General features: G+C 61.8%; 6 protein-coding genes across 6 annotated transcripts; 2 read left to right on the top strand and 4 right to left on the bottom strand.

The window, feature by feature from the left end:
- Window positions 1-1,146: 1,146 nt before the first annotated feature.
- Window positions 1,147-3,126, top strand: VTJ83DRAFT_6831 (uncharacterized protein; the record flags this gene model as incomplete). Its single annotated transcript, XM_071013586.1, has 4 exons — window positions 1,147-1,569; window positions 1,630-1,647; window positions 2,041-2,215; window positions 2,276-3,126. 4 exons carry the CDS (start codon window positions 1,147-1,149, stop codon window positions 3,124-3,126), a joined length of 1,467 nt encoding a protein of 488 aa, XP_070864458.1.
- A 1,016-nt stretch (window positions 3,127-4,142) lies between these two features.
- Window positions 4,143-5,733, bottom strand: VTJ83DRAFT_6830 (uncharacterized protein; the record flags this gene model as incomplete). Its single annotated transcript, XM_071013585.1, has 3 exons — window positions 4,143-4,303; window positions 4,393-5,665; window positions 5,728-5,733. 3 exons carry the CDS (start codon window positions 5,731-5,733, stop codon window positions 4,143-4,145), a joined length of 1,440 nt encoding a protein of 479 aa, XP_070864457.1.
- A 1,871-nt stretch (window positions 5,734-7,604) lies between these two features.
- Window positions 7,605-8,894, top strand: VTJ83DRAFT_6829 (uncharacterized protein; the record flags this gene model as incomplete). Its single annotated transcript, XM_071013583.1, has 1 exon — window positions 7,605-8,894. The coding sequence occupies one exon, from the start codon at window positions 7,605-7,607 to the stop codon at window positions 8,892-8,894; it is 1,290 nt and encodes a 429-aa protein (XP_070864456.1).
- Window positions 8,895-9,811: 917 nt separating this feature from the next.
- VTJ83DRAFT_6828 (uncharacterized protein) lies at window positions 9,812-13,308 on the bottom strand (the record flags this gene model as incomplete). Its single annotated transcript, XM_071013582.1, has 2 exons — window positions 9,812-10,529; window positions 10,583-13,308. The coding sequence occupies 2 exons, from the start codon at window positions 13,306-13,308 to the stop codon at window positions 9,812-9,814; spliced, it is 3,444 nt and encodes a 1,147-aa protein (XP_070864455.1).
- A 1,499-nt stretch (window positions 13,309-14,807) lies between these two features.
- Window positions 14,808-15,686, bottom strand: VTJ83DRAFT_6827 (uncharacterized protein; the record flags this gene model as incomplete). Its single annotated transcript, XM_071013581.1, has 1 exon — window positions 14,808-15,686. The coding sequence occupies one exon, from the start codon at window positions 15,684-15,686 to the stop codon at window positions 14,808-14,810; it is 879 nt and encodes a 292-aa protein (XP_070864454.1).
- A 1,401-nt stretch (window positions 15,687-17,087) lies between these two features.
- VTJ83DRAFT_6826 (uncharacterized protein) lies at window positions 17,088-17,957 on the bottom strand (the record flags this gene model as incomplete). Its single annotated transcript, XM_071013580.1, has 1 exon — window positions 17,088-17,957. One exon carries the CDS (start codon window positions 17,955-17,957, stop codon window positions 17,088-17,090), a length of 870 nt encoding a protein of 289 aa, XP_070864453.1.
- Window positions 17,958-19,531: the final 1,574 nt, after the last annotated feature.

Genomic DNA, 19,531 nt, shown 5'->3' with positions numbered 1-19,531 from the left:
GGGCGTTCTCCAGCTCAACGGGTTCCTCATCGCTTGCAAGAAAGCAGAGGTAGGTACCTCGGCCCCCAGGAGTGAATGAACCGTGGGATGACTGTACCGTCTTCCATCATGCCCACCAGCTCCCCAAACCGGACGATAGGTCCCCACCCCCCCTCCATCCTGGAGTCATGCAGCCGACTTGAGACAACACAACCTCAGGTCCTGGAAGAGCTCCGAGGCATGCCACGACAAAGGGACAACGAAACCACCAAGAAAAACAAACATCCGAAGCTGCCCGTCGTAGGCGGACGCCAGGGAAAATCCAAAGCCGGTCAGGCACTGCCAGAGGAAAAGGAAGGGTGTGTCATCGGGTACCTTTGCGGCCCTGGTGCAGCAGTGGGGGCAGAACCGAGGGGTAAGAAGGGAGCCAAGTGTCCGGCGGGTCTTCAGGGACACGCCGCCAGGAGACCCCAGCCTCGAGGTACCTGTACCTCGAGAATGCTGACCGCCCAAGGGAGCACTGCCCCGCTTCGGGAACCCCAATGGTTTTTGGGCGGCGGAAATCACAGACGGGGAGGCTACCCTTCACTTTGCAGCTTCCGCGATTTTTACCCCAAGGAAAAACGGCTTGCCCTTCTCTCCCTGGTCTTTGTTGTGTGTGGTCGCTGCCCTTGCTCAGCGTTCCTGCGTTGCCTGCGAGTGTGTGTCTCCAAGAGAAAAGAAAGTGGGTTTTGGTTTGGATTTGGGTCTCATCCTTCCCGCCTCCCCCCATCACCTCACTTCGCTCTTCCATCTTGCTTCCTCTCCCCCATCCCACCTCCCACCTCTCCCACCTTGACAGTCCCTCCTCTGCTCTCTCACTCACGCCACACACACACACACTCTCTCTCGCCCCTTTAGCCGTCCCCGAGACTGCTCGTAAGGATCGAGGTAAGAGATTCCCGCCCTCGCTTGAGGCCAACGTCCCCAACACGCCGCTCAATGGATCCCCCCCCCCCCCCCACGCCTTCAGAAACGCCCTCACGCTTGCAAGCTGGCTTCCCGACGGCGCGCTGACTTGGGACTCGAGAAGGAAACAAAAACAAACAAGCCAAACAACAAAGAAAAACAAGGACCCTCGACAGACGCTGAGAAAGGAACCAAGGCTCTCGCCGACTCACCTGCATCATGTCCGCCAAGAGCATTCTCGAGGCCGATGGCAAGGCCATCATCAACTACCACCTCACCAGGTCGCCTGTGATCAAGCCCAGCCCACTCCCCGCCCCGACCACCCACAACCCTCCTCCGCGCCTGGCCTCCATCTACTTCCCCGAGGACGCCGATGTCAACGCCGTTCTTGACCAGGCCGAGGTCACGTACCCCTGGCTGCTGCACCAGGGCGCCCGCTTCGTCGCGAAGCCCGACCAGCTCATCAAGCGCCGCGGGAAGAGCGGTCTCCTGGCTCTGAACAAGACCTGGTCCGAGGCCAGGGCTTGGGTTGCTGAGCGCGCCGGCAAGGTCCAGAAGGTCGAGCACACCGAGGGCGTCCTCCGCCAGTTCCTGGTCGAGCCCTTCGTGCCGCACCCTCCCGAGACCGAGTACTACATCAACGTGAGTCGCACCTCGTTTTGCCGCAGGAACATCCGTCACGCTGACGCTTTCGTCCCTTAGATCAACTCCGTTCGCGATGTGAGTAGCCCGAGCTTCGTTCTCAATCGGTTCTTGGCGCCAGGGGAAACATGATTCGCGACTCTGAGATCCACTTGCATGCTCGAGTTGACGAATGGGGTGGAAACCTTGTGCGATGCATGACCTGGCGCGACACCCCGAGGCGGGAGCGTGGGTGCGTGGGAAGAAAAAAAAAGGAAACACGCAACATCCACGCGACCACCGGGTGTGTTGTTGCTTTTATACTCCGGGAAAATAACTCTGTGAGACGGGCTTCGTGTTTTTTTTCAACGGAGCACCAGCACCCACTCACGGACGAACGGAGGTTAAGCGCATAACATGTGGACCCCTGGCCCACCGATTGGGATACATGCAATGATACTCTGGACATGGGCATAGCTAACGGCTTATCAGGGCGACTGGATTCTCTTCACCCACGAGGGTGGTGTTGATGTTGGCGATGTCGACGCCAAGGCCGAGAAGCTTCTCATCCCTGTCGACCTCGCCGAGTATCCCTCGAACGAGGAGATCGCTGCCACGCTCCTGAAAAACGTCCCCAAGGGCATCCACAACGTCCTGGTGGACTTCAGTATGTCCTTGCGTCTTGATCGCCGGACCCGTGGTGACGGATGCTAACCGTGATGTACAGTCACCCGCCTCTATGCCGTCTACGTGGACTGCCAGTTCACCTATCTCGAGATCAACCCCTTGGTGGTCATTCCCAACGAAGATGCCACCTCGGCTTCGGTGCACTTCCTCGACCTGGCGGCCAAGCTCGACCAAACAGCAGACTTCGAGTGCGGTGCGAAGTGGGCCATCGCCCGGTCGCCCGCGAACCTGGGCATCACTGCCCCGCAAAATGCCAACAGCGGCACCAACATCGATGCTGGCCCGCCGATCGTCTTCCCTGCTCCCTTCGGCCGTGAGCTCTCCAAGGAGGAGGCTTACATTGCTGAGCTCGACGCCAAGACCGGCGCCTCGCTCAAGCTGACGGTGCTGAACCCCAACGGCCGCATCTGGACTCTGGTCGCCGGCGGTGGTGCCTCGGTCGTCTACGCCGACGCCATTGCCTCGGCCGGCTTCGCCGACGACCTTGCCAACTACGGCGAGTACTCGGGCGCCCCCACCGAGTCGCAGACGTACCACTATGCCCGCACCGTGCTCGACCTCATGCTCCGGGCGCCCATGCACCCCAAGGGCAAGGTCCTGTTCATTGGCGGTGGCATTGCCAACTTCACCAACGTGGCCAGCACCTTCAAGGGTGTCATCAAGGCCCTCCGCGAGTATGCCAGCACCCTCAACGAGCACAATGTGCAGATCTGGGTGCGCCGCGCCGGCCCCAACTACCAGGAGGGTCTCAAGAACATGAAGGCGGCGACGCAGGAGCTCGGCCTGAACGCGCACATCTTCGGCCCTGAGATGCACGTCAGCGGCATCGTGCCGCTGGCTCTGATCCCGGGCAAGGCGGAGGAGAATACCATCCCGGAGTTCCAGGCTTGAGGGTCGTGAGAGGAGTGAATGAAGGGCTGGGGGGGGTGTGGTACGGCCGTGATAGAAAAACTGACTTGATCCCTTTCATACTTGCCGTGTCATGTCCTGGAACGGCGCAGGTATTTATGCACGGGAAGAGACTCCCTACCAATAGAAACTATAATGCGACTACGAGTTGAAGGGTGTTGGAAGAGTACTTGGCGATCGAGAACAACGTGTTGGGTGAGTCGGCGATGTGCGGCCGGGATTGTCTCGCCGTCTTTTGTGCGTCAAGTCTGAGATGCTTGTGTTGTGTCTCGCCGTCCCTGAATTGCCCAAAGAGGTCCGATCAAGCAAATAGCACCCCTCGATGGGCAAGGGAAACGGAAGGAGAACGAAAAACAAAACAAGGTATATAAAAGGAGCAAAAAAGTCAAAGCCAAAAACATACAACACCCGGCATTCGCTGGTCGTCACCGACCCAACTACTACTCGGGCCCTCACCAGCTTAACTAGGGGAGAGCGGACGGGATCCCGTGCTTTCTGGTGGGTATGGTCGTATGTACCAGAAACTGTCGCCAGAGAGGTATATATGTCCAAGACGTGGTTCTGGTGTACGTCTCATGTCTTGGACATTTCGACCCATCGTTGGTACTATCCGACTCGGAGGAACGGGAATAGTAGCATACAAGCAAATACATGTCCAGAGATTCCACTCTCCATGTCGGGTCAAATGCCAGACGTGTACTATATAGGTTAGGTTTCCCCCTCCTACTGTGGAGGAACATGGAGGGACACGAGACGACAAACTCGGCACACTTTCATGGATGCTGCGCGAAGCAGCTTGCACGAAAAGGGGGAAAAAAGCCTCATATGAGCAAGAGGAAATATTTTTGAATCCAACAAGAACCATCCCGAGAAAACCACCGGTCACGGTCGCTACATAGGAGGACACGCAAAACAAAGAAACCACCGCGATTAAATACCAATTACCGGGTATCCGCGCCAGTCCACTCCGGCCCATCCATCTCCCAAACAAAAGATGACTAGATGGCCATACCAGCCATGACGGCAAAGGCGCCCATGGCAACCGCAGGCAGGACCATGGCGGCGGCGTGGGGGGCGGCGTCCTCGTTATCCTTGGCGCCGGCGGCGGGCGTGCCGGTGGTGGAGCTGGCGGTGGTAGAAACGTTGTTGAGGCCGGGCCCTGGAAACGCGGGGGGGTTAGCAAGAAGTTTGGTGCGAGACGCATAAGACGACGATGGGCGGCAGCGGTGAGGCGCGGGGAGAGCTTACGGTTGATCTCGTCGTTGGCCAGAGGCTGGACGGCCAGGTTGGCGACGACGGAGCCATCGGGGTTCTTGACGGTGAACTTGACGTCGAAGTTCTTGACATCGACCAGCTTGCCCGAGGGCTTGGGGCTGACACCCTTCTCGATGATGTCCTCGGCGCCCGGCGGAGGCACGGGAAGGGTGAAGTTGCTGTTGAAGTTCTTGTTGGTGAAGAGGCTCTGGCTGCAGACGGGGGGCTTGGCCGACGAAGCGGGAGCCTTCTGGCCCTGGATCTCGTCAAAGTTGAGCTTGGCATACTGCTCGCGCAGCGCAACGAAGTCGGGCAGGAGCTCGGCAGAACCATCGTCGTTCAGCTTGACGAGGCCGTAGTTGTTGGCCTCCTGGGTGTACTCGTAGACGACGCCACCCGAGAAGACACTCCACATGTCGGCGCTGTAGATGGAGCCGACCTCGGTGAAGATGCGCGGCGAGGGCTCGTTGCAGCCGTACTCGGAGAAGAAGATGGGGTCGGCGGTGTCCTTGAGGCCCTCCACCAGCTTGTCGTAGGTGGACTCGGTGAAGGAGCTGTCGCCGCACCAGCTGTAGCTGTTCAGGGCAAAGATGTCGCCGCGGCTGATGTCGTCCTCCTCGTCCTCGAGAGAGCACTGGAAGTAGTTGTACGTGTCAAAGAGGATTTCGCGCACGTCGGCGGCCGAGTAGCCGACGGGGATGGGGCGGGAGGAGTGCCTCTTGACGTAGTTTTTGATGTCGCGAGTGACGGCGCGCATGTAAGGGGGGACCGTCTTGCCCGTGTCGAGATTGTTGAGGACCTCGTTGCCCGAGAAGAAGGCCAGGGTGTTGGGGTAGTTCTTGAAGGCCTCGACGACGGCGAAGGTGCGGTTCAGGTACTCGGCATAGTACGACTCCCAGGGGTTGTGGCTCGTCAAGGAGCCGGCAACCTGGGGGGAGTTGACGTCGATGAGCATGTACATGCCGGCGGCATTGAAGATGCTGACGCACTCATCGTGGTTGATGTTGGGGTTGAGGTTGTAGACGCGGATGGTGTTGATGCCCAGGACCTGCATCAGGGCGGCGTCGCGGAGGCAGGCATCGGGGTCGCTCAGAGGGTCCTTGCCCAGGTCCTCGTCATAGCCAGCCGAGCCACCAGGCTGGTAAGCCATGCCGACGACCTGGAAGCGGTTGCCCGTCTTGGGGTTGATAAAGTACGGACCACGGACCTCCAGGGTCGGCACGGCGGCGGCGAGGGTCGCCCCGAGGGCCACGAGGGTAGCGGAAACCTGAGACGAGTGAGCAATGGGGGGCTTTTTCCTTGTGCGGCGGCATGGGAAAATTCACGCACGAGCATGGCTGAGGGACGGCGAGAGTCTCGGGAGCAAAGCTGCTGGTGGAAGCGTCTTTCAGGACTTCAAGAGTCAAACGGTTCGCGAAGGGGGGGGGCGCGTAGGCAGGACGGCAGCGAGTGCCAAAATCGATCAAGAAATGCCAAGGAAAGGAGCGACGGGAAGAAGTTGCAAAGTTTGAGGGGAGAATAGAAAATGAGCGATTGGGAAGCGCGTCCCTTCCCCAAAACCCCAAGGGCGCGGTGTTGAAGGGATACGAGACGGAAAGAAGGAGCGACGGATGAAACTGATGCACAGGCAAGAACCGTTGGAGAGGGCGGAACACGAACTTTTGAAGGACGAAGCTGAGTGAGACGGGTGAGACCACGCCTAGACTTCCCAAGCAGGCTTACCGCCCATGCCCCGGATCCACCGCCGACCGCCCCGGTCATGCTCCCCTTTTGTGACTGGCCCAGAGCCCCTGTTGCAGAAATGAGAAATGCCTGTTTGGGGGGCGCCCCTAAACCGGTTCCTGCGACGAGAAGCAGCCAAGACGGCGCCGAGATTCTTGGGCGTTTGCATCGCGACCGGCGCCGAGATTCGCCCAGCCGTGAGAATCTTGCGGGCAGGTCCAGGACCACAAGGACATACGAAATAACCAACGTTAGTTCCTTGCAGCACACAACACGACATTACAGCGTGTGTGACGGGAGCTCGGAGACGGGTTGTTTTCTGCTGCAGAGCGCAGGGGGGACGGGAGGCCAAGACATAAGACATGTTTGACATCAAGGGTCCCGTGCTGACACAATTGAATATTGTGATGTTGTGTAGATACTTGGGCATACTATACTATAGATGGCTGACGAGAGATCATCGTTGTTGGAGCCACCTGGTGGTGGAGAGGTTCGGATGTCGGCAGTGGCGGTTCTTGATGGCGCGCACAACGCCCCTGGGGCGGGCTGTCCCGAGCCTGGTGCAGCAGGCCTGTGGCTCAGGGACGGTTGCTACAAAGTACCGTCGAAGACTCGAGGATGGATTCTGCACGGGATCTGCACGAATGGCCCCGCCTCGGGCAGCTTCGCAAAACCCCGACCATCCTGGACAACGGGACAGATTGTTGTCGTGTCCGTGATGTTGAAAGGCGCTGGATGACCCAAGGGGCTCTGGTTCCAGGCTGCGAGACGTTTATTTCACAGCACAGCCGCAATCCCGTCCACAATGCCATGCTTCATTCATTCCGAGTCTAGGCCTGACAGGGGAGGCCGATCGATAAATGATGCGGTGACGGTGGTACTGTACACAGTACGTGTACGTCCAGGTGGTACTGCGTACTACTACCTGACACGGTTGTAACAACCGTAACAACCGCAACAACCGTAACATCCGTAACATCCGTAACATCTGTAACGTCTGTAACAGTCGTAAGAACGCCGACCCTCTCACAGGCAGGCCCCACCCCAATTCCTTCCCACCTCCATGAGCGACAAGTACGTACTTCGATCGATGATGATGACAAAGCAGGTATCCTCGGTATCCGTCTTACAAACCAGCTCCTACTCGAACATTCCTCCTACTCGTGCTTCGTATCTAATATACTCTACCTGAAGGTACCTACCTCCCTGGGTTCTCTACGCCATCCGGCTTCTTATATGCTGCCCTTCACAATCGCTTCAGCCCAGCTTCATGTAGACACACCACCAGCCGGCGTTTATCTTTCTTGTGGATTGAAGCTAGGATTATTCACCACCTAATGTGCCGAACCCTGACTGAAATCAGCGACTTGCACCGGACTTGGTAGCTCTCTTTTATCTCAGCCATCGGCGTGCCTGCACCAGCGAAACCTCATGATCCATCAATACATGAAGCTTTTGTTACCCATCGGCCTCTGAGATCAATCATGACTTCAGACAACGCCCCGTCGGCCGCCCAAGCGGCCGCAGCCGAGCCGGCCACGCTCTCTTCCCCGGACGTTGCAGCCACCCCGGACGTTGCAACCACCCCGGATGACAAGCCCACCGTCGATATCACCATCAAGTTCCCCCCCGAGAAGCACAACCACACCTGGTCCTTCCCCCCCACCGACACCTTCGAGGACCTCATTCAGGCCCTATCGTGCCAGTTCCCTAACTACGACTGGTCCAAAGCCAAAGCTCTCCCCGAGAAGCGGCCCGCGGGAGGGTCCCTCAAGCCCCTCTACACCCCCGCCGCCGACTCGTCTCTCTTGCTCTCCGCCCTCCACCTCGCCACCCTTCGCATCCTGGCTCCCCAGACCACCGCCCTCTCCATCCTCCAAGCCCAACGCGACGCTGCCGTGGCCTGGAAGGCGCGCCGCCAGCAGATGCGCGCCCACCAGGCCCGCCACGCGGCCCGCCCCACGCCCACCGCCGGCGTAGCCGCCTCCCACATCTCCACCCTCTTCTCATCCTCCTCCTCGCCGGCCGCAGACGGCGAGTACACCTTCCAGACGCTCCGCCCGCTGCCCCACCTCCCCAACGCGCAGCACGCCCTGACCCTCCTCCGCCGCCTGGCCGCCGACCCGGGGATCCGCGCCGTCATGCGCCAGCACCGCTTCCGCGTCGGCCTCCTCACCGAGATGGACCCGGCGGCGCACACGAGCGCCACCCACGAGGGCGTCACGCGCATCCTCGGCCTCAACCGCAACCGGGGCCAGGTCATCGAGCTCCGCCTGCGCACCGACGCCTACGACGGCTGGCGCGACTACCGCGGCGTCCGGCGGACCCTGTGCCACGAGCTGACGCACAACGTGCACTCGGAGCACGACGCCGACTTTTGGCGCCTGTGCCGGCAGCTGGAGCGCGAGGTGGAGAGGGCCGACTACTGGGGCAACGGCGGCCGGACCGTGGGGGAGGACGGCGAGTACTATCGGCCCCCGGAGGACGAGCGGGAAAGGTCGCCGGACGAGGAGGGCATGGTGGAGGATCACGGCGGGTGGTTCGGGGGCACGTATGTGCTCGGCGGCGGGGAGGGGGGTGAGAGCGGTAGCGGGAGTAGCGGGAGCGGCGGGAGCGGCGGTGGAGGGGAGACCCGGGGGTTGAGCGCACGAGAGCTGCGGGCACGGGCAGCCGAGATGAGAGCGCGGGCAGAAGGACCCGCAAAGCAGGACGGCGGAGGCTCGGGGGGGTCCCCGGAGGAAGCGAAGGAATCTACCTCAGGCTCCAAGGAATGATGGGCTGGATGAACTCGGAACGCCCTGATACACACGCGCACACGCACACGCACGCATGCACACACACACACACACATACATACATACATGAGCATGGATACCAGAACATGCGTGGTAGATGGAGAAGCGAGCCCAGCGTTGTTTGATCAAAATCCACTTCAGATGCCCTTCTCCAACGGACCATGATGCATGACGCTGAAAAAGGCAAGCACAAAACAAACCACCCGCTCACGGGCGACTCGTGTATTACTAGTACCTAGGTAGTTAAGCCGTAGTGGAAAGCGTTGGAATGTGTGTAGCTCGGAGGTAAACCACAAATTAGCCCTCCCCCATCTGGAAGCGTCCAACCCAGCCAACCTCCCCCCCCCCCCCCCCCCTCGTTGCCTCCCCAAAACGCCTCTTCTTTCCCCTGTCCACCCTGGGTTCGATTGGCTTCATTGACAAAACGAAGAAGCGAGAATAAAAGAACAATGCGTCTTCCTGATCGCCACCGCTCAATCGCTCAATCGCTTCCGCGGATCCTTTCCTCATTCGCTATCTGCTAAGCAAGCCCGTGTAGGCACCCAGGTAGGTATGGTGTATGGGTGGTGCTAAAGGTGATAAGCATAAGGGATGCCGAGGACGTGAAGGTAAAAAAAAAAAAAAAAAAAAAAAAATGATCGTGTTGAGACCGTAGGTAAGTAAGGAAAGCCAAGAGAGCGAGCAAATACAACAGAGACTCCAAGACAGAAAAAAAAAAAAAAGAAACCTGGCGCCGTGGATGCTGTAAGACCAGCCGCTTAGTAGTACAGGAAACGAGAGGTACACAAGAAGCAGAAGGAATAACAAAGGGAATCGATAAAAAAAGAGCGCGATAAAAAATCGAAAGGGTATCTATCACCCCCAGTTTCCCCCGCCGCCATCCGAGCCATCATCAATCACCCTTCATACTCATCCGGTTCCGCACACAGGGTGCTGTTCCCTTCGTCAATGCTCTCCCCCCCGCCTTCTACCGACGCCGAAGCGACCGACCCCGAGCGGGAGACCGAGACGTACGCAGAGGCGGTATCGCTGCCCGAGCTCCCATCGCCCTCGCTCGACGCCTCGCCGTCGCCGTCGCCGTCGCCGTCGCCCGACGTGCTCGGCCTCCTGCGTCGGCCGCGCCTCAGGTCCCTGTCATCCTCGCTCATCAACCGCTCGCGAAGCTTCTCGTCGAGCAGGTTGACGAGCCGCTCGCTGTACTCGTCCAGGAGCCCGGAGAGCAAGGACTCGCTGAGCTGCTGCTGCGGGGGTGGCTGCTGCTGTTGTTGTTGTTGTTGTTGTTGCTGCTGCTGCTGCTGCTGATCCGGCTGCGAGTTCTGACGGTCGCCCGGGTTGCGAGACCTCTCCCGAACCCCCCTGCTCCCGCCTACGCCGCCGCCTCCCACGGTCAGGCCCGAAGCGGCGGCCCCGTTGGTCCTGCTGCGTATGGCGCGCTCGCCGAGGGCGGCGGCCGTCAGCCTCAGCTCCGCATCCAGCTGCGCAAGCACGTCCGCGTGGAGCGTGGCGTCCGACGAGGCAAGCTTCCTCCGGAAAGCGCGGAGCTGGCGGCAGGTTTGCTCCGCCGCCATGCTGAGGCTTCCAAACGGATGCCCTCCGCTGCCCGAGACGCTGCCTCTGTCGTTGCCATGGCCGTGATTCCGGTGATGGGAGGATTTGCGAGATTTGACGCTGGCCGACGGGGTCGTGCCCAGGGCCGGCGACGAGGGGCGGCGGTGGAGCTTGGCGTGCGCGCTGCGCGGGCTGCAAGGCGGCGGGCTGTCGTCGGCCGAGGAGCCCCGGCGGGACGGGGTGTCGTCCATGGCGGCGGCGCTGGTGGGAGAGAGCTGGGGCTGGGAGTGCTGCTGCGGCTGCTGCTTGTCGGCGATCGGGGTGCGGGCGGACGAGACGTTGAGGTGGAACTTGGAGGGCTTGCGGTTGGCGGTGCGAGGCGGGGAGCGCCGCCCGGGGCCGGGCCCGGCGTGCCGGACGAAGAGCCGGGGCGTTGGAACTCGGCGAGCTCGGCTCTCGAGAGCACGCGCCGCAGCGGCGGCCGCGCCGCGGCGGGCTGGGAGGGCTTCTCCGGAGAGGGCTCGCGCACGCGCGGCGTCGAGCTCGTTTCTTGGACGTCCGTGGTCCAGATCATGATGGTGCCGTCCTCGCCCACGCTCACGATCCTCCTGCCGCTGTCGTCATCCTCGATCAGCACGACCCCGTTGATGGCCTCGGTGTGGCCCCACTCGCGGTCCATGAAGCAGCCCGTCTGCGCGTCGTAGATGCGCACCGACTTGTCCGTGTTGGAGATGCCCAAGATGAAGGGCACGTCGCCGGCGCCTTGCCGGCCGTACGTCAGGGATTCGAGAACGACCGGGTCCTGGCCCGCCTCGTCGCCGCACTTGAAGGAGCTCACGAGCCGGCCGCTCCCCAGCTCAAACTGGCAGACGGAGCGGTCCAGCAGCGCGACGAACGCCATCTTCTCCTCGGGCGGGACCACCATGGACGACGGCGACGCGCGCAGCGAGATGACCCGGGAGGGGATGGCGGCGATGGCGTCGGGCTCGCCCTCCTTGCTCGCCACGTCGTGGATCTGGAGCGTGCGGTCGAGCGAGCACGTCAGGATCTTGTCCGGGGCAGGGATGAGCACCTGCACCACCTTGGCGGTGAACTCGAGCGTCTGGACGTGCTCGAAGACGCCCGTCGACGCCCGGTGGAAGAGCTGGACGGTGCGATCCTTGCCGCACGACGCCACGAGGAACCTCGCCGGGCCCTCGCGGACCGCGATGTCCTCCACGTTGGAGGAGTGGGCCTTGGTCTCGAGGAGGCACGCCTCGGTGGAGGCGTCGACGATCCGAAGGACGCCGAGCTTGTCGCCGGCCACAAAGAGGCCCCCGTCGCCGGTGGCTTTCACCACGACGATCTGGTTGCTCAGGCCGGGCTCGGAGCCCGTGTCGATCTGCTCGACCGGGATGTCCAGGGACGACCGGACCGTGCCGTTCATGTCCCAGGTGGTCACCCTCCCGGCGCCGGACCACGTGAAGAAGCGAGCGCCCGGCCCCCGGGACGCCGGCAGCGGCTGGATGCCAAGGACGGGGTCGCCGAGGCCGGGAAGGGCGATGTGCGTTTCGTCTTCTGGGGAGCTTCCGGGCAGGTGCTCCGGGCCCCAGATGTCGATGGACCGCCGGGTATCGATCGTCACAAGGTTGTTGTCCAAAAACCCCATGGCGGCCAGGCCCGCCTTCAGCCGGGAGGTGCGGGCGGGCGGCTCCGAGGCGCAGTTCAGGATGCTGTCGAGCCCGACGACAGCCAGCTGGCCATCCCGGCCTCCCAGGTACACGTCGTCGCCGCGCCTGGCGATGCAGGTGATGGCAAAGTCGACCTCGAGAGCCTTGGCCAGCCTCATCTGCTTGTTGGCGTCGTCCAGCAGGCACACGCACCCCGACTCGGAGCAGATGACGGCCTTCTCGTCCGAGACGGGGAGGGCGCAAGAGAAGGTGGTCTCGAGCAGCGGCCCGAGGAGTATGTTCCTGCCGGGCAGCGGCTTCTGCGCCTGCGGCGCGGGCGCGCTCGCGTCGCCCGAGAGCTTCGACTTCGCTTGCGAGGGGTCCTGGCCGTCGTCCGCCCGCCACAGCTTGACGTGGCGGACGCCCAGGGTCAGGAGGCTGCTGCCCATCCACACCATGCCCCGGATGGTCGAGGTGCAGCGGTTCTGCTGGAACAGCTTCGCGGCGCCGGTGCGAGGGTCGACCTTCCACAGGTAGAGGAACCCATCGTTGGCGGCGCCCAGCGACGCGAGATACCGGGCGTCGGGGGACCAGGCCACGGCCTTGACGCCAAAGGTATGCTCGCTGATGGAGACCAGCGGGGTGTCGGAGGAGGCGTCCTGGAGGTTAAAGGTGAGCACGCGCGGGGAGTAGCCCGTCTCGCCCACGGCTAGGTAACGTCCATCGGGGCTGAGGGCCAGGCAGGTGGCCGCCTTGATGCGCTCGCGGCTGGTCCACGTCTTGGACGAGGGGGAGTCGGGCCAGTCGGAGGCCGGGTAGAGCGAGTCCCGGGGCGACGCGCCGGCCCGGTTCCGGGCGTCGGCGGGCTTGGGGGTCGAGAGCGGCGTCGACGACGAGTTTGCGGTGGGGGAGGAGGACAGGAGCGGAACGGCGGCGGGCCGGGCGCGGAAGAAGCGCTGCGAATAGTGCTCGCCGGCGACATCGACCACGACGACGGCGCCGCCGGCGATGTAGGCAAAGGAAGAGCCGACGGTGTCGAAGCCTGTCGGCGAGAAGCACGTCGATCCTATGACGCGCTGCAGGGAGAGGCACGGGTCCAGGGACGCTCGGCTGCGGGCCTGGGACCGGGAGGGGCGCGGCGGGAAAGGGGAGCTAGACGGCGTAGGTTTCGGTCGGTTCGAGGGAGTGGATGCCATCGCTCCTCGCCATGGACGGGATCACAACGAGCGTACGCGAGTTCGGCGGAGGAGGCAGGGACGCGAATTCGGGGGCTTGCGCAGCGGCGGAGGGCATGGGCACGAAATGGCGGAGCGGAACGCGGCGTATGCAGAGAGACCTAGGAGCGCAACGAACGAAGACGGAGGGGGCCGGGCACGTCGCCTTTGTGGCCCGCTATCCCAAGGAATGAAGGCGATGCGGCGGAGCAAGTCCCGGTCGAAATGCTAGCACGCCGGAAAACCATGGATGTCAGAGACGACTTTGGTTCCTGGGAGTTTGTGTCTTTTTTGCTTTTTTTCTTTTTGCAATTGGAGGCGGCGGGGGGGGAGGGGGGGGGACACAAGCCACAAGGGCCCGGATATGAACGGATGGATGGATCATCTGGGAAGGATGGCGAGCTTCAGGTGGTGTGTTGGTTCGGTACTTACAGTGACATGAAAGAAGCGCAGTTGACCAGACGGTCAATTGGGCCAACGCAGAGATGCACAGGCGCGGAAAGAAGGCCAGGCCGTGTGTATAGTAGGAGGGACGCTGCTCAACGGCTTTGAGGTCGCCGAGAGCCTCACGATCTGGAGGGGGAAGAAAGGAAAAGAAACAAAAAACAACAACCCTGCATGATGGTCGGCGGTGGGAGGGGGGAACCTTGAACCGCAACCCCGACAGAAACAGAAGTGGTGGCAGGGCAGCAGGGGTCAGCTTGGGCTTCCGGCCTTGATGAGGGGCTAAACCGGGTTGGGCGCTTCGGCAGCCCGCCGCATCCGGGCGGGCCAATCAGAAGGCGGGCCTCCGCTGAGCCAGCGAACCGGCTCCAGCGGGAGACGGTGTGATGAAGCGCGCGCCAGGGCGGTTGCCGTGGTTTGTTTTGTTGGTCCTCGAGAATTCCACATGGCCGGGACGGCATGCACGATGCGCCGCCATGGACGATGCAGGCTTTGGGCATGCTTGCTTACGGCGTACTGCGTACGCAGTAACTATGTATAGTACCTTTCGCCTTCAGCACCTGATGGATATCCGGATGCATGGATGCATGGATGCATGGGCCGCGGTGCAAGCCTGGCATCCCTGGCCATCTGTTGACGCCGTAGCCGCACAGTTACATTGAACGGCCGGCCATCACCTTGCGAGATGACGTTTTCATGGCTTTTTGTTCCTTGGGTGCCGAGCCGCTGGAGCCTCCGGGCGCGGAAACGCTTGGGCCACATCGCAAACCCCGCGAGCCCTGGCCCTGCCATGAGTGTCTCAGCCCGGACCGAACATTTTGATGACGAGATTCCAATTGTTTACTCTGTTCGTACATGCCGCAGCCATGCCGGGTGCTATAGCAGCACATGCCCAACCAGGTACACGGTCACGAAAATAGCTGGCTGCTCATCCCCACCCGGTAATACACAGTACACAAGAAAACATCCACGGGCGCCACCCTCCCCCTCGACGATCCACGGCCCCGAGAGGTTGACGTCGCCCTGGGTGGCGCCTCTCATCGCATCAGCATATCCTTCATCGCCTTGGCTAGCCTTCTCTGCGCCTCCGCCCGTTTATCCTTGTCCTTGTGCGTGGGGCCCCGCGGCTGGTTCCAGACGGGGTCGCGAACGATGCCCTCGGCGCGCCACTTGCGCGGCGGCTTCTTGCCGAGCGCCGCCCACTGCGACCACACCTTCTTGCCCCGTTCGAACCAGCGCCGCTGGCGGTCCTCCTCCTCCTCCGGGGTCGGCGTCCATTTGGACCGCAGGATGCGGCGGATCGCCTCGGGCGACATCTCAAACTTGTGCGCCAGCACCTCGGTCGTGTACTCGTCCGGAAACTGCTTGTGAAGCAGCCGGATGCCCACGATGGCGTCCGGCGAGAGGCGCTTGCGCGGGTTCCAGCCTTCGGGGAATTTCTTCTTGAGGGCTTCTTTTTGGATCATCCAGGGTTCCTTCTTGGTTTGTTTGGTGCGTTCGAACCACTGGCCGCTGCCGCTGCCGCCGCCGCCGTCGTTGTCGTCGTTGTTGTCGTACTCCTCCTCCTCCTCCGATTTGGGCCGCCGCATCTTTCGTTCCTTGTCGTCGTTCGGCTCGTCCTTCTTTGGTTGCCGAGCCGTCGGCTTTGAGCCTCCGTCTTCTTGCTTTGCGGCCCCCTCGGCGCCGCTTTCAGCAGAGGCGGATGCGGCCTCTCCGGCTGCGCTGTTCCTGGCACAGGATGTGTGCAGCGTCCGCGACGAGGGCAGACATGGCGTCGTCGTCCTTGGCTTGTAGATCGGTTGGGCTTGCGCTGAAAGGCTGCGGGGCAGCGAGGGCGCGGCGCTGGCCGGAACTTGGATCCGAGCAATGTTTTGCACAAAGATTCGAAGTGCCGCCGTCCGACAGGAGCAGGCCATGGTGGAAATCGCGGGGTGGATGGGTTTGGGCTGGTTGCTGAAGGTGTCGTGGAAAAGAAATTTTGGGCGGGCCCTTGGCTCCCCCGTCCGTTGCGTTGGATCTCTTTCCATGCGGTGCCGTAACGGGAGACCCACCCGATGCTCCACGCGGCGGCGGGCCCACTTGAGGGCGGCGGGCCCCGACGGCATTACCGTGTATGGATGTACGCTGTACAAGTACTGTGTAATTTGTTACTAGAATACCGTAATTTCACGCGCACCCTCGACTGCGTACTGTGTAACTACCTATGCCATGATGTGGACCATCGTTGCGCCTGAGACGAGCCTCCCACCACCTCGGACGGATTCGAACATTGCAATCCAGGGACGCATCTTCGCATTCTGTCATATCCCAGGGCACCCTCCAAGTACTCCCCGTCGTTTGAGCACGGAACTCGTGCACTCGTGCGACACATGACAGAACAGCGGCACGCCGAGCACTTCTCGCAGGGAGGCCAACCGCGAACGACGCCGAGGCACCCTGGGGAGGAGAGGTATGTACCATACTAGAATAGACCAGCGGCTCATGCTCCAGATCCGTCGCAGGAGCATCGGCGTTGCCCTCCACGCGGCAAAAGCTTCCCTTGGAGCGTGGGTACGTCGCTATCGCTCATCCTCGAGTTGCGCACCCCCCCAGAGCACTTGGCGTAATGGGCCCCGTTGCGCTCGCTCTCGCAGAAGCTGTGAGGACCGGCCCATTCTGTCAAACGTCGATCCAGATCGGCAGGCTCCTCGATGGGTTGAAACGCTTGATCTGTCTGCCGTGGGTGGCTGGGTTTGCGAACCGTCCGTGTCGCAGGTCGTTGAGGCAGTTGGTGCCGAGGTGACGGGGGTTGGTGAAACGTTGGTCGGGGGGATCGGATGGCACCCTCGCCGGGAGGTCCATCCCAAGCGAACCCCGAAACACAGGACGATTACTACTACTGCGTAGAGCATGTAGATTTTTAGAGGTAGACTTGCGAAGAAGAAAAACAAAGCTAAGGCGGGAAGCGTTTCAAAGCACGGTCGCGGCATGCATGGATGGGAACAGGGCGGCGCCATGGTGGTGGAACTTCAAGAAACGTTATTAGTGAAGCTATCTGAACCTCACTACCTTGGTTCGGTGGTGGTATCCGGCTCCGCCTTCCGCGGGTTGGAAGATGCAACAACAAACATGCCAAACGATTTTCCCCTTTGCCCCCAGAAATCAGCCCAACCATGGCCCCCATACGCGCACAGAAACAGCCCAAATGGCTTCCAGATGCCGAGCTCCCAACGCCAAAACGTCCTGAACCCGCCAGCCCGTGTCCGGAATGATGTGAAGAAAATGATAAATCTCAAACAACAAAACCCCAACACCAACCCCTCCCTTCTCCCCCTTCATCACGCATCATGCATCAGCTCGATAGGCGGCCGCGACGTGTGCAGGATGGGCATCTTGGTCGGCGCGGGCGCCGGGAACGGGCTCATCGGCTCGGGCTCGTCCGTCATGTCGTCGATAATGACACACGGAAGGTCCGGGCTGGCGCCGTTCTCCTTGGCCGGCTGGAACACCAGAGTGGAGCTGCGGCTGCGGCGCGGGGCGGCCGTGCTCGACGCGGGCGAGATGGGCGACGGCGCCATGTGGTCCGGGCCGTTGGGGTCCTGCTCGTGGCGCAGCTTGGCCAAGGCCTCGGCCAGGTCCTCAGCGTGCACCATCTTGTTGGGCTCGTCCTCGAGCCGCTGCTGCCAGCCGGCCGGCGGGCTCGGGGGCGGGGAGATGAAGAAGAGCCGGCCGGCGTCGGGCAGGGCGAGCTGGTTGTTTTGCTGAGCGGTGGTGTTGGTGGGCTGGCCAAAGTAGACGCGGCAGCGGTCGCCGAGGATGGACTCGCCGTCCCACACGCGGCGGACGACCACGGCGTCCTCGGTCGAGTAGAAGGAAATCACGATGCGGGCGAAGGACTTGAGCGGCGAGAAGGCGTGGATGCGGGCGGTGCGCTCGATCAGGTCGCGGATCCGCTGCAGGTTATCGGCGGCGAAGATGTCGCGGTTCTGCAGGTTCGTGAAGAGCAGGGTGTTGCAGGGCGGCGTGGGCTTGAGAACCGGCGGGAGGTTGGACAGGTCCAGGCTGAGGTTGGACCGCCGCGACCGCACGCTGCCGACCGTCGAGGACCGCGTAAGGGCAGGCGTCAGCTCGGGGGATGACGGCATCTGCGGCGACTGAGCCTGCTCGGCGGCGCGGAAGGGCAGGTCGCTCTGCGGTAATTGCTCCATGGTGACGGGAAGGGTACAAGGAAGAAGGGAGCGAGGTGGCTGGCTGGTTGCAAAAAGTTCCAAAGATCGATCCTGTCTTTGTATGAAACGGGAATCTCACCCACGGAGCCGGGCCGTTGGAGGAGGTGGTCAAGGAGGATGGAGGATTTCCTTGTTGGGAGGGCTTGTTGTTGGACGTTTGTGCAAAGCGAAGGCAGAAGCGCGGGCGTCGCGAGTATTTGAAGTTGCAAGTGAGAACAAAGGCCGACGGGGACGTGGTAGGTTCGGTGTGGCGGGGTTCAACCAACGGGCTCCGCCAATCCGCGCCTTGGATGCCCCATCCAGACACCCCCCTGGCGTCCGAGGGAGGTCACCGCCCGGCCAAGGGGGTACGGCGACGGGACCTTCAGAAACGCCCCCTTGAGAGGCTGAGCAGCCCCACGGAACCTAGCGTATGGATCTCGATCCCAGACGAGACTCAAGAGGCCTCGCTCAACCCGATTCAATGTGGCTTCGATGGCAACAGGGCCTGCATGTGCAAGTTTCCCACGGCCCCCGGCGTTTGCCACACTTCTCCTGCCCCGTTTGCGTCTCGATCCGATTCTGACGAGGTCGGTTTGATAGCGGGGATGGCGACCTGCCCGATTGCGCAGCGTGGTAGCGTACCGTAGGTGGTACTATGGTTCGCTTGGGTGCTCTCAAACTGCAAGGCGGGCGGGAGAGAGAATGGAAGTCGTATTAGCGCTCGTTGCCACGAAGCCCAGGGCGATGGCCGGCGCTCCGCAGCCAGTCCAACGAAACGCCTGGATTGAGAAGACTGGAAGCCGCTGGAAACAGCCGAGTCGGGGGCGTCAGGTGGGCCCATAAAAAAGTGGACCGCGAAGGGGGAAATCTACCAGAACGGACTCGGCTCAGCTTGGCTCCCACTTTTCCCCCGGTCTTTGTTTTGTCAGTGTTCTTCACAACCACACGTCACAAAGTCGCGGGCCCCGGCCCATCCACATCCAGCGGTTGTTGCGAAATGCCTGCACAGCCTCACCCACCCGGAACCTGGCCGCCGGGACTGCTCTCTCCGTCTTTGTCTCACGCGTGTAGTCAGTGACAGTGACTAGTGCAGTAGCTAGAGGACAAACGCTTGGGACGCCCGCGCAATCTCGCATCCTAGCATCGCCAAGCAGCCGCAGCAGCAGCAGCAGCAGCAGGCGATCGAGCACTGGAACCCAAAGGCAGAATTGCACCCACGGACCTCCAGGAGCATGGGGGTTTCAACAGCGCATCTCTGGACACAGGCGGGAGGAGTCCATGACCAGCGATTGCGCCCTCCTCCCCCATCTTATTTCCCTCCCTCACCTGCACACGCTTCAGGGCAGACAACAAAGAAAAAAAAAATCATTGTTTCTCGCACCAAGCATCCAGGTTCATCCCCCGCGTACGCGCCCCGTGGCAGATCGCTTCCCTGTACGTAGCGGGTGTCCCGCCGTGGCGCAGACGAATGGTGTGTGAATGGACCCGGCCCTCTGGCCTCCCCGAGGGTTCCGCGTCCCGCGTGGAGACCAGCGCCGTGGCATGCGGGAACATGATACGCTATAGGCAAC

This window comes from Remersonia thermophila, chromosome 6, assembly GCF_042764415.1.
Source record: "Remersonia thermophila strain ATCC 22073 chromosome 6, whole genome shotgun sequence".
In the NCBI taxonomy this organism is placed as follows: Eukaryota; Fungi; Ascomycota; class Sordariomycetes; order Sordariales; family Chaetomiaceae; genus Remersonia; species Remersonia thermophila.
The sequence above is the reverse complement of the archived record's forward strand: the minus strand, read 5'-3'. Positions and strand labels throughout refer to the sequence as shown.